Source organism: Trachypithecus francoisi, unplaced genomic scaffold (assembly GCF_009764315.1).
Source record: "Trachypithecus francoisi isolate TF-2019V2 unplaced genomic scaffold, Tfra_2.0 Lachesis_group17, whole genome shotgun sequence".
Lineage (NCBI taxonomy): Eukaryota > Metazoa > Chordata > Mammalia > Primates > Cercopithecidae > Trachypithecus > Trachypithecus francoisi.
The window spans coordinates 74,877,394-74,890,581 of record NW_022681462.1 but is presented as its reverse complement, the minus strand read 5'-3'; the positions used below and the strand labels follow the sequence as shown (position 1 = coordinate 74,890,581).

At 38.7% G+C, this 13,188-nt stretch overlaps 1 protein-coding gene across 10 annotated transcripts in view; it reads left to right on the top strand.

Annotated features, from left to right (window-relative positions):
* The window catches only part of LTBP1 (latent transforming growth factor beta binding protein 1), a 479,251-nt gene that overhangs the window by 428,249 nt on the left and 37,814 nt on the right, over window positions 1-13,188 (top strand). For all 10 annotated transcript variants that reach the window (XM_033176072.1, XM_033176071.1, XM_033176068.1 and 7 more), the window contains 4 exons: window positions 8,815-8,991; window positions 9,666-9,752; window positions 11,622-11,750; window positions 12,445-12,585. In XM_033176072.1, the coding sequence (XP_033031963.1) occupies window positions 8,815-8,991; window positions 9,666-9,752; window positions 11,622-11,750; window positions 12,445-12,585 (534 nt within the window). The remainder of the gene's footprint in view (window positions 1-8,814; window positions 8,992-9,665; window positions 9,753-11,621; window positions 11,751-12,444; window positions 12,586-13,188) is intronic.

The following is a 13,188-nucleotide window of genomic DNA, read 5'->3' as shown; positions in this document are numbered from 1 at the left end:
AGGCTGGTCGCGAACTCCTGACCTTGTGATCCACCCGCCTCGACCTCCCAAAGTGCTGGGATAACAGGCATGAGCCACCGCACCCAGCCGTGTCTATTTATTAATTGCCAGACATCAATACTAGAAATTCTGAAGTCATACATTTTTTGTCTCCCCATTCGTCATCCAAGCAGTCTATCATAACATCCTGCCAGTTCTACCTTCAAGGTGTTCTTCAAATCTCTCCCTGCTCTGGATGCTGCTTCCCTGGGTCAGTCTTTCAGCATCACTTACTTGGATCATTCCAGTAGCCTCCTGCTTTCTCTCCCTGCCTCTCTCATCAATTCCTGCTCCACACTGCTGCCAGAGTTAATGTTTTCAAAACACAGATCTGGGTTTAAATCGTTCAGTCTTTCAACTGCTTGCCACTGCTTTATAGCATGAAGTCCAAATGCATTAGCAGGGCAGCAATATCCTTTATCCTCTGTAATGTAACCTGCTTGTTTAGCTTTCTGTCCTACACTCCCCATACCTACATCCAAGCCCATGCCCTGCTCATGGTTACCCCGAATAATTATGCTTTCCCAAGATGATGACTTTGCTCTTGCTCCATTGCCCAGGCTGGAGTGCAGTGGCATGATCTTGGCTCACCACAACCTCCACCTTCTGAGTTCAAGTGATTCTTGTGCCTCCACCTCCCTAGTAGCAAGGATTACGGGCCTGTGCCACTATGCCCACCTAATTTTGTATTTTTAGTAGAGACAGGGTTTTGCCATGTTGACCAGCCTGGTCTTGAACTCCTGACCTCAAGTGATCTGCCTGCCTTGTCCTTCCAAAGTGCTGGGATTACAGGCATGAGCCACTGTGCCTGTCTTCTCGTTAGCCTTTCCTGAAATATCTCTCAAGCCTTTTTAAAAGTCTGCTCGACTCTCGCCAAGTTGTCACACATTCCCCAAATCCCCATGGTGGAATTACGGGATTCTGCCTCTCTGCTCTCCTCGTGCCTTATTTTTGTGACTAACAGTCTCTGAATCTTATTCTCTCTGCATCCACTGCAAAACAGCTCACTGCTTAGCACGATGCCTGATGGATGGTAGACATTCACTAACTGTTGAATAAATTGCCTCTCCACATTAGAAGCATATGTCCCTTTAATAACCCATCCCTCCCATTCCTAGCTACTTCTACAGAATAAAAATAATTTTTCATTTTTTCAGAGATTTAATAGGGACACACTTAAGTAAGGAAATGTCTGTTCACACTTCCGTGTAAGAAGTGCTGCTTCTTGGCCAGGCGCGGTGGCTCAAGCCTGTAATCCCAGCACTTTGGGAGGCCGAGACGGGCGGATCACAAGGTCAGGAGATCGAGACCATCCTGGCTAACACGGTGAAACCCCGTCTCTACTAAAAAATACAAAAAAAAAACTAGCCGGGCGAGGTGGCGGGTGCCTGTAGTCCCAGCTACTCGGGAGGCTGAGGCAGGAGAATGGCGTAAACCCGGGAGGTGGAGCTTGCAGTGAGCTGAGATCCGGCCACTGCACTCCAGCCTGGGCGACAGAGCGAGACTCCGTGTCAAAAAAAAAAAAAAAAAAAAAGAAGTACTGCTTCAGATTGCTTGAGTTAAATTGGAAGAGGTTAAATTAAAAGAAAAAAAGAATGTCTCCCCACTGGACTCATCTTGGTAGTTCTGACAATTGAACTCAAACAGCATCCCTGTTCCCTTCCTAGAAAGGTACACTACAGGTTTTGTGTATGTACACTTTTTTTTTTTTTGAGACGGAGTCTCGCTCTGTTGCCCAGGCTGGAGTGCAGTGGCCGGATCTCAGCTCACTGCAAGCTCCGCCTCCCGGGTTCACGCCATTCTCCTGCCTCAGACTCCTGAGTAGCTGGGACTACAGACGCCCGCCACCATGCCCGGCTAATTTCGTTTTTGTGTTTTTAGTAGAGACGGGGTTTCACCGTGTTAGCCAGGATGGTCTCGATCTCCTGACCTCATGATCCACCCACCTCAGCCTCCCAAAGTGCTGGGATTACAGGCGTGAGCCACCGTGCCCGGCTGTGCATGTACACATTTTTTAAAGGCAGGAAACCACATGTAACAATCAGTCAACTGTTATATGTGGCAGAGTCTGTTTTTTAAAATGTGTTTGGTTAACCTGTTAAAGAAATTTAACATTGAAAGAGTTTTATAAACATTATTTCTGATTGGAAAAAAAGACTTTTGGTAGGAAAAAAATATTAAAGAAAGTAAGACCACAGTATTTATAATGCAAATATTGTAAAAGGCCATAAAACTCCTGAGGTCCTATTGTGTATTTGTAATGGATCTATACCATAAATGTAGGTAAGGCTGAGGAAAATACATTCATTTGTTTTTTAAAAAAATACTGAGTCAAGTTTCTTCCCACATCCAGCGATGATAATGAGAAGGTATCATCTTTTTGGTGTAAAAGCCAAACTGCTTTTATAAGATTTTCTGCTTGCTATAGATAGTACCTAAAGTCATATCTGAGTTTCTGATAAAGAGGTGTCAGTGTTTTAATGACCTGACATATCAATCAAAGTGACAAACTTAAACTGTACACACACACCACACACACACACCATTGTACCTTCATTTATTTTTATTTTTTGAGACAGGATCTCGCTCTGTTGCCCAGGCAGGAGTGGTGTAGCGGTATGGTCATGGTTTGCTGCAGTCTTGACCTGCTGGGCTTAAGTGATCCTCCCACCTCAGCCTCCTGAGTAGCTGGGATTACAGGCCCACATCACCATGCACAGCTTGTTTTTAAAATTTTTTTGTAGGACAAGGTCTCACTATGTTGCCCAGGCTGGTCTTAATACTACAAGATATACCCATAATGTTGCATTAGAAATGCATTTTGGATCCTAGAACTTGCCATAAACTAAACCTGAAGAGGAATGGTTTGTGCATTTCCTTTTAAACGTTTTCATACACTTTGTGTGTCACTTCGGATTTGCTTTACTCATGCATTTATCCTTGCAGGCCCTCATGATGCCTGAGTGTCAGGAATGTTACAGGCTTGTGTTGTGTGACATCTGCTCATTCCCCCATCTCCATATGTGCTTCCTATTCTGACTCTGTACTCTTCTCTCGTTTTTCTTTCTCTGCAGTACAGCTGTCCCTTGGTATTTAAGAGAGCTTGGTTCCAGGGCCCCCACTGATACCAAAATCCATGGATGCTCAAGTCACTGATAGAACACAGCGTAGTATTTACATATAACATATGCACATCCTCCTGTATACATTGAATCATCCCTAGATGACTCATAATACATAATACTATATAAATGACATGTAAATGGTTACTCTATACTGTTGTTTTGTTTGTATTATTTGTTTTTGTATGCTTTTTATTTTTTCAAATATTTTTGATCTGCAGTTGATTGAATTCACAGATGTGAAACCCATGGATACAGAGGGCTGGGCCCACGGTACTTTATTTGGCTTTCAGGAACCCCTTCATTCATCCATTTCTGCTCATTTTTCTTCTCCCTGCTTTTCCACTCTATAGTAATATCCCTGACTTTCTCCTCTCCTCACCCTCTCACTGTCCCTGGCTCATTTTCTCCATTCTCTTATAATGCCTTCACTAAATGTCAGCTCCACCAGGCATCCTTCCCTGATAGCCTTGTCTACCCATCCCTGTGCAGTGAGGCCTAGGTGTGTGTGTGTGTGTCCTGGGAGTGAAGCCTCCAGTTCATTCCTTAAGACCTCTTTAAGAGCAAGAACTATGTGGAGAGATCCTCTTTTAAGTGTTTTTACTCTTGTGCTTTTTTTTCTAAACTTCACTTTGACTGCTTTAACATGTTTTACCATCTTAAGTTATCCACTTTCTGTTACTGAACACCATGGGTTTGGTCTAGGTTCTAGCTCACTGCACAGAAAGCCAATCACTGAGACTACAAGTATTGCCAAGGAAGAAGGCTTTAATTGGGTGCTATGGCCAAGGAGATGGGAGCTCAGTCTCAAATCCACTTCCCTGATGGACTAAAACTAGGGGTTTATGTAAAGGGGAAGAAATGTAACAATGTATAAGAAAACAAGAGCAAGGGAGGGACAGGGAAAGGGAAAGCATCATGATGAATCAGGGATCAGCATCTCATGTCAGGATGTGGTGATCTGGTGAGTTTCAGTTCTTTGATACTTTTTTTTAAGAGGCCTGAAGGTCATTTCCTGAGAAAGGAACTCAGATAAGACAAATGTTAAGTTTCAAGCTTTAAGATCAGAAATGTCTGCCTGGTGAGGTCACTCATGCCTGTAATCCCAGCACTTTGGGAGGCCAAGGCAGGTGGATCATGAGGTCAGGAGATTGAGCGGTGAAACCTCGTCTCTACAGAAAATACAAAAAATTAGTCGGACATGGTGGTGGGCGCCTGTAGTCCCAGCTACTTGGGAGGCTGAGGTAGGAGAATGGTGTGAACCCAGGAGGCGGAGCTTGCAGTGAGCCAAGATTGAAACACTGCACTCCAGCTTGGGCAACAGAGTGAGACTCTGTCTCAAAAAAAAAAAAAAAAAAGAAAAAAAGAAAAACACATTTCTCATTTTCCAAGTTCTTGTATGAGAAAACTCAAAACAAAAGCATATGACTTTCTAAGTTTTCCTTTATGTCTCCTTGAAATATTAAAGAATTCTTTCTCACTAAAAACATTAATACCTGTAGCATTTTTAAAATAAGAAAGGAAATAAAGTGCCCTGGGTAATTCTGCTGAAAGTAATTTATTGAACATCATCACATGCACAGAGTTTTATCCACTGATCTCTTTTCAGGACTACAGGCAGCTGTTTCTTTGGGGGTAACTATTTATTGATGTGTATTAGCAGTGTTACTCTTGGGTCATTGTAGTAATTCTGACTGTTCCAAAAAGGTTCAGAGAGGATTAGCTCATAAAAACCTTCAGAACACATTGTAAATGGAAAGGGAGAGCCCATTTAAAAAGCTCATATCCACTTTGACCAACTACATGTTGTAGATTTTCTCATCCCAACAGTAATTCCTAAGATTAGACATTTATGGGGAAAGACTAAAGATGGAAATGGCCCTACAAGCAAATGGCCCACACCCTCTTTAGGCTGATGAACCAAGACAGGAGGAGCTCCCAGAAAGGGCTCTTTATAGGTGGTGTCTTCAGCTCAAACCTACTCCTTCCTATTCAGAGCCAGGGCACATGATTGCACTATTTGTGGCCTTGTTGCTGAACCCCCAGCAGCAGAGATTATCTGTGTCCCTCTTCCCATTTATCTCAAAGATGAAAACAAAAAAAATACAAAGAATAAAGGGCAAAGCAGAACAAACCCATGCTATGTGAGATAAGAACCTGAGCTCCAAAAAAGGGTTTTGGGGAAAGCAGTAGACACAGGCCACTTGAAAGCGACATTAGTTTTCTCTTCTGGGAATTGAGGACACTGTATTCACCAGCACCTTCTATCTCATATAGTCACCCTATGGGTCACATGAAAAGTCCTCTGTAAACGTTCCCTCAGAAAAAAACATAGAAAATGTCCAAAACCAAACTTTCTTGTTGTTACCGGCCACACCTCTAGAATAAAATATGAAAAACTTGATCTTTTTATGCAAATGTGAAGCCAACCTCTTAATGCAAATTGAAAACTCAAATCTGAAAATACTGAAGGAGGATTAATATATTTTTTAGAAGTCTGAAGGAGGATTCATATATTTTTTAGAAGTCTGTGGCATGAGATATGTAGTACAGCTAATCTTATTCATAATATCATTAAGAAAAAGAAGATTCATTTTTTTTAATACTTGACACTTTCTATGACTATTGATTTGATCTTTTAAAATTAGTTTCCAATATAGAAACCCTCCACGCCTGGCAGCAATGAACTAAACTCTTACAAGAATTTCTTTAAGAAATTACATTATCACATATTTACTGACCAGAGTTTTATCCCAATGGAAAAATGCTCTAGGAAGTTAATTACTTAAAGACTAGGAAGATAGGGAAATTGTAGCTTTTCCCAGAATGACCTTTGTGGACTAGTTTTTAAAAAAGAATTTGAATTTCTTTCCAAACACAGATGAGGGCCTGACTAACCCTCAGTTTCAGCTGTATAAACATTGAACTTTCAAACATCTTAGAAAATAAGACCAAAACTTTTAACAACCAGTGTAAAACCTGAATAATTACAATTATATTGTTGATTATTTCCCTTATGGGAAGTAATCTGCTTCTTTCCCCAAAAAGGCAAAGATTGTTTTATTTTCTTAGTTTTTATGAGTGAGTGTAACAAACGTTTTAGTAAACAAAACAATGTTTACCATATATGTATTTGTCTATATATATGTGTGTGTTTAAAATACATAAAATTATATATAAATATATTTCAGATTTTAAATTCATATATATTTATAAATTTTGACATGCTTTGACTCAAGAGAAGCCTAGTTTCTAATTACCTGAGTATAATCTTCACTGAGGCCTTATTACAAGTATTCCATTTTGTAATAAACACCATGACATACTTACAACTTTGTACATGAGGGGGAAAAAAATGAGCCTTCTTTTAGCACAAACTGTAGAATAAACCTGATTACCAAAACCCTGTTGCTTTTTGGATTTGTATTTCTCACTATTATTTATTAATAGCTAGCTACATTTTTGGACCAGCTGAAGAAAATAATTGAGCAGAATTGGTAGTAGTAACAGGCTGACAATTTATTCACTGAGTTGAGGGAGAGATTATAAAATTGTCTGTAGGGTTCATAATTGATTTAGTAACAATTTAAAATACGTACTCTTAGTTTTCCCAAGTAATTCCATGTCTAAGAGCTCGAAGGCCCTTCTAACGAAGATCCTTTCCGTTAAGAGTGCACAAAGTGAATTTCAGTCCTCTGCACACTTGAAGCAAGCTAGACCAGATGAGGAAAGTGGCAGGTTTTACCCAGTTTCACACACGAGGAAGTGATTTAAAACCACTTCATAAACTGCTGCATAGAAATCAGCATTTGAGTTTTTTCCTGGACACTTGTTCTAGGTTTACATTTGTCATCAGCTGTTAATGCTAACTTACTGTCCAAGCTGAAATCTGTCAAAGACAAAATAATCAGAGAATTGGCCAGAATCCACTAGATGAGGGATCTTTATAGTCTCGCTGATACTCTGTGTTCTGAGAGGAGTGTATGTTTCCGAGGTTTGTTTGCTGCTTTGCTTGCTTTTAATGCCAGAAGAGGAAAAAAAGGGCAGTAGCTTTTCTGATAGAATTTTATGAGTTTATATTTTAGAAACACATTTACTATTTAATATATTAGTAAAATTCGGCCGGGCGCGGTGGCTCAAGCCTGTAATCCCAGCACTTTGGGAGGCCGAGACGGGCGGATCACAAGGTCAGGAGATCGAGACCATCCTGGCGAACACAGTGAAACCCTGTCTCTACTAAAAAAATACAAAAAACTAGCCGGGCGAGGTGGCGGGCGCCTGTAGTCCCAGCCACTCGGGAGGCTGAGGCAGGAGAATGGCGTAAACCCGGGAGGCGGAGCTTGCAGTGAGCTGAGATCCGGCCACTGCACTCCAGCCTGGGCGACAGAGCGAGACTCCGTCTCAAAAAAAAAAAAAAAAAAAAAAGTAAAATTCCCACTGTCAACTAGGCCCTGCCAAAATAAACATATAGGAAGATATTGTAAAAATAATTTATTTCATTTCCCTGCTCATACAATTATCTACTAACTTCAAAACAAAGGTAAGTGTAAGCATGTGCGGACATGAAACTCTTACCCTCACCAGTAAATGTCTTCCTTTTGACCTTACAGTTTGAGTCCAAGAATCTGGAAGTAGTAGAGTTCTAGTGACAATATTCCATTAGAATTAATCTAAGTAATTATTATGACAGTAGTCAGCTTCTTATTTGATGTCGCATTAAATAAAAACAGTTAATAAATTCAAACTGGATCATAGGCAGTAATTTGAACTCTATAGCATACAGGAGAGAAGGGGTGTGACTACTTTCCAAGTCTAGTCACAAAATAGTGATCATTTTTTAAAAGCACAGACTTGTTCAAAGACTTCATATCTGATCGAATTCAATCTGTTTCCTTATCTGAAAGTGGGTGGATTTTGTTCTTATCGTTTGTATTCTTTCATATCATCTCCTTCGTGTTTTATCACACAGAGGGTTAAGCTGAATCTGTTAGAATATGTTTTCCTCTAGGACGCACTTGAGCTGGGACTAGAACCCAGATTTGAAATTCTACCCTGAGGCTTAGCTGGCACTCATTATTTCATTCAAAGTCATATATTTGCAACAATTTAAGTAGTTAGATTTTCAGTGATGAAAGGTTATTTAATAGGCTCCAGGTTACAGCAGTATTTTCCTAGTTATCATCTTCTGTGCAGTCTTCAGAAGAGATTGGGAGCATGGTTGATTCAAATAACTACCTAAGGGTTAAATATTATGTGTGGGCTCAGACCCCTGGTCAAGTGTTGGGGAAAATTTTTATTGATTTAAATAGGTGTTATAGCTCAGTAACAAATGGCCCTGTATTTGGCAAGAAAAGCAGATATGGAAACTCTACTCACAGCCAAATCTACAATAATAAAATAATTGGTTCACGTAAAAGGAAATGGTTTTGACAGATTTACACTCTTGGGGTATGTTAGAATTCCACCAAAACTCAGGATTCAAGTGCATTTTTATCTCAAAGTGGGAGAATCTGACACTGAAAGTGGAAAGCATTTTCTATAAAGCAAATGCTATTGACACGGTCACTCTTTCACCCATTGCATTCTCTACGAGTTGTGTAAGGTAGTTCTGATGTATCCTATTGTCACTCTTTACCTTCTCTACTCCATTTAGATTTAGATGTAGATCAACCCAAAGAAGAAAAGAAAGAATGCTACTATAATCTCAATGACGCCAGTCTCTGTGATAATGTGTTGGCCCCCAATGTCACGAAACAAGAATGCTGCTGTACATCGGGTGCGGGATGGGGAGATAACTGTGAAATCTTCCCCTGCCCGGTCTTGGGAACTGGTAAGAATCTGCTGAGTGGTCGAGTCACACTTGTGTTTGGTCATATGGTGTCCCTGGGCCTTGAAATGATGACACTCACTCCCACAGCCAACTCAAGGCGACTTACCACATAGTGAGTTTCATTCAGCGCTAGATCCAGCACCCGCATCCCATCTTAATATGAATCCTTGAACTTCTCTTCATCAGAGTGTACTGTGACACTCAGGTTCTGTGTGATATTTTGGCAGAAAGTTAATTCAGTTTTATTCCACTTTAAAATTAAAATCAATCTTTGCTGCTAATAATGATACAGCATTATTCGTAACTAAAGTTTGTGTATTGAAGCTAAGATTTTGTGTAATTGATTCTTATTAAACCTTTAAGAAACTAGACATCACAGTCATGGAAAAATAATAGTTATAATATCAAGTAAAGCATGAGTAAGAAAATATGAGTGAACTTGGAGGTTTTTTTAATTAAAAAGTGTAAGAAAATCTATGAAGTCATTAGATTGCTTTGCACTTAATCCATAATTTTTTGAGATTGTACTAAATTTATTTGCTGGAATTGCCTTAAAGTTACCGAGTCTGAGAAAGCAAAACTGAACTTGAAACATGCATTCATGGAAGATGTTGATTCTTTTTTTTTTCTTTTCAACTTATTTCTTTTCTTGGTTTTGTCTCTTCTAAAATCAGCTGAGTTCACTGAAATGTGTCCCAAAGGGAAAGGTTTTGTGCCTGCTGGAGAATCCTCTTCCGAAGCTGGTGGTGAGAACTATAAAGGTCAGAATCAAGTGGAAACAAATTTTCAACACATTGTATATATGTGAGATACTCAAGTGAACGCATGGCTTGGGTTTCACAGAATTAGAGTTCTTTTTAGTCATGAAAACTGATTACAAAGTCCTTAATTCTACCATTAAAAGAAAGTCCCCATGGACTTGGAGTCAGAACACAAACTGTATGATGCTGGGAAGTAGACATTGGGAGGTGAACTTCTGAGTTTCTATCTCTTCATCCCTGAGATAGGAATAATTTCTCAAAGGTTATGATAAGGATTAAATAAGATAATGTATCTGAAAGTACTTAACAAATTCTGTACCTAGTACATACTTACTAAATATATTATTTTATTCTAGATGCTTAATAGAAATCATATAAATTATGATCATATAAATTTGACCACTATTTGTCTTTATGGTCATCAACAAAGCTAAGGTTCTTGTATTTTTAGACTTTATCCTACTGTTGTGGGGCCTTTTATCAGTGGCCACAAGTTCATAATGAGAAATGGAAGAGAAGACAACCAGAGTACACATGTTTTATATATTTAATGCTACTATTATGTAATTCTAAAATAAATGTGCAGCCTTTTAATGTTGGTGAATATCCACATGTATGAATATTTCCTCATTAACCACTCACTTTTGACATTTTCATGATAGAGATATTACCTTTTATATACAAAGTTATTTTTTTCCTTTATAGTTTAATACTGAAGACTGCTAAGTAGCTGGGAAACAGACTATAAAATCATTTTTATTGTCAATTTTTGGAAAACGAGTGTTTGAATAATATGGTGTAATTCAGTAGCTGGATAAGAAATTCCATTTGTGTTTTTTTAAATACATCTATGATTTGGTCCAATTAAATAATGAGAAGACTTGGTTTATAATACGTGTTGAATGGTTTCCAAATTCACAAATATACATTACTATGTTTTTGCAGGGATGTAGTTAAATCTCCCTTCATATTAAGGTACAGAGCTCTGATTTCACCATAAATTCATCTTCTCTTTTATATGAAAATAAATTCCTCCTCTTCCTATTTTAGCAGTGCTGTTAATGGTTGGAAGATTGGATTCAGATCCAACCAGCCATATGTTCTAGGTTTGGCTTTGCCATTTTCTATCTGTGTAACTTTAAGCAAATCCTCTATGGAGTCTTCAGGTTGTAAAATGAGGAATAGATGACATTAGCTCTAAAATGCTAGAACTAATGCTAATAATAGCAGTAAAAGCAACAGATAACACTTTTGAGTATCTGCTTATGCTAGAGTATATACTGAATCCTAGCCATGGATTATCTCATTTCATCCTTCCACTCATTAGGTAGATGTTCCTATTGTCTCTAATTTATCACTGAGTAAACTGAGATAGCAAACTGTTAATTCTATGGGGGAGTGGGTCTGCTAACCCCCTTAGCAAATTGTGCTTTCTTTTATCAAGAAAGACTTGCATTCAAGTTCCACCAAACCTTCTTGGAAACTTTCTACATCTCAACTAGTGAATGGGCCAGAATATACATTATAGAACACGTTTCTTAAAAGGTATATATCCTTCTGTTGATGCCACTATGGAACCGTAGACCATTTCATCAAATATGAGGCAGCATCTCAGAAACCATATTTACAAATACACTTCTCCAATAATGGTTTGGCCATTGCTTCTCAAATATCACAGACAAACTACATCTGTTTATGTTTTTATGCCTGCCAATTAGGCCTTATTTCAAGAATATTGCTGTTTCTGTAGGATTCTTTGGAATATAAATATTATAATATCTAACTTAAAGCCCCAAATCTGGTTATACTCTTTTTAATTGAAAGATCAAACCCAACTCCTTTTTGTATTTCTCAATTTTTTCCCAATAGATGCAGATGAATGCCTACTTTTTGGACAAGAAATCTGCAAAAATGGTTTCTGTTTGAACACTCGGCCTGGGTATGAATGCTACTGTAAGCAAGGGACATACTACGATCCTGTGAAACTGCAGTGCTTTGGTAAGCTTTAAGGGGATATAGTATGGTGTACTGTGAAAATATACAGATGGAAAAAATAACTATGCTATGTAGTAAAAACAATTTCCTTGAATCTAAATCATATGTTGAAAAGATGTGTAAATGTTTTAGGGATCTTTTTCTTAACCGCAATTTAAGGGAAAAAAAAAAAAAAAAAAAAACCTCCATTCTACTGTTTGAATGTATTTCAAACAAAGAGTTAATATTCACTGTGGAATTATAATTCAGGCCACTGGTATAACTGAAGTATTCTTTTGGTCTGTGGCACCTCCTGTTTCATCACTCATACTGTGCAAGTGAGAGCCATTTTAAATCCTGACCCAGACTTTAATGCTTAAGCAGAAAACCATATATACTAGGCAGAAAAACATAGCAAAAGGCAATAATTTTAAAAGTTATCATAAGGAGCCATTTTATCTTAAATTTCTAAGCATATCCTGTTCATCGATGTTTTCTTTCCTTATTTAATGTCAGCAGCAGCAGCAATGTTGTTTTTCAGTCTGAGCAGCTTACATTTTTATAGTCAGAGCCACTCTCTTTTGGAGGATAATGTGTGGTTAATTAAAAGTGGCAGGCCCTGGAATCTGGACTAAATAGAGCAATGTGTAAAGTTTGGTAAGTGTATGAGGTACAACTGATGGCTGATTTTCTTTAGTAATATTTTTTTTCTCTTAAGATATGGATGAATGTCAAGACCCCAGTAGTTGTATTGATGGCCAGTGTGTTAATACAGAGGGCTCTTACAACTGCTTCTGTACTCACCCCATGGTCCTGGATGCATCAGAAAAAAGATGTATAAGACCGGCTGAGTCAAACGGTATGTTTCCAGGAGATGCAAACCTGTGTCCAAGTAAATATCATAAGGTTTTCCTTTTAACTAAAATTGTGAACCATTGGAAAATAGAAAAAATGAATTCCTTGGGTATTTTGAAATAACTAAAATGAGATACTTACAGAAATAATAATAAGCTGCATATCATCAGTATGCAAGAGATTTAATAGCCTGGACATACTCATTAAGTATGGACCCCGGAGTGGCTGAGCAGATGGCGGGGTTGTTCCATGGCTGAGGGTTCATCATCCCTAACCTGCAAAGGCAGCTGAGGGAAATGTAATTCAGGGAAAGATAATTAGGTGTGCTCAGCAGAGTGGAGGGAGTGGATAAGGCTCAGCAGAGCAGAGGGTGGAGTTCAACAAGGTGGTGGAGAGCCCAGAAGTCCACTGACAGAAACTCTTGTCATCCCTGGTGCTACTGATAATTGGCAAAAAGCTGCTGATAATTGGCATCATCTATCATTCGCCTCAGGAGACTGCTTTGGATGAAGTCAGTTGAAAGGTAGGAATTAAAGACTCCAGGATGAAGTGTCACTGGTCCAGGGCTTTGGCAGATTAAATGGATGAGAAGGCGTGAATTCAATAA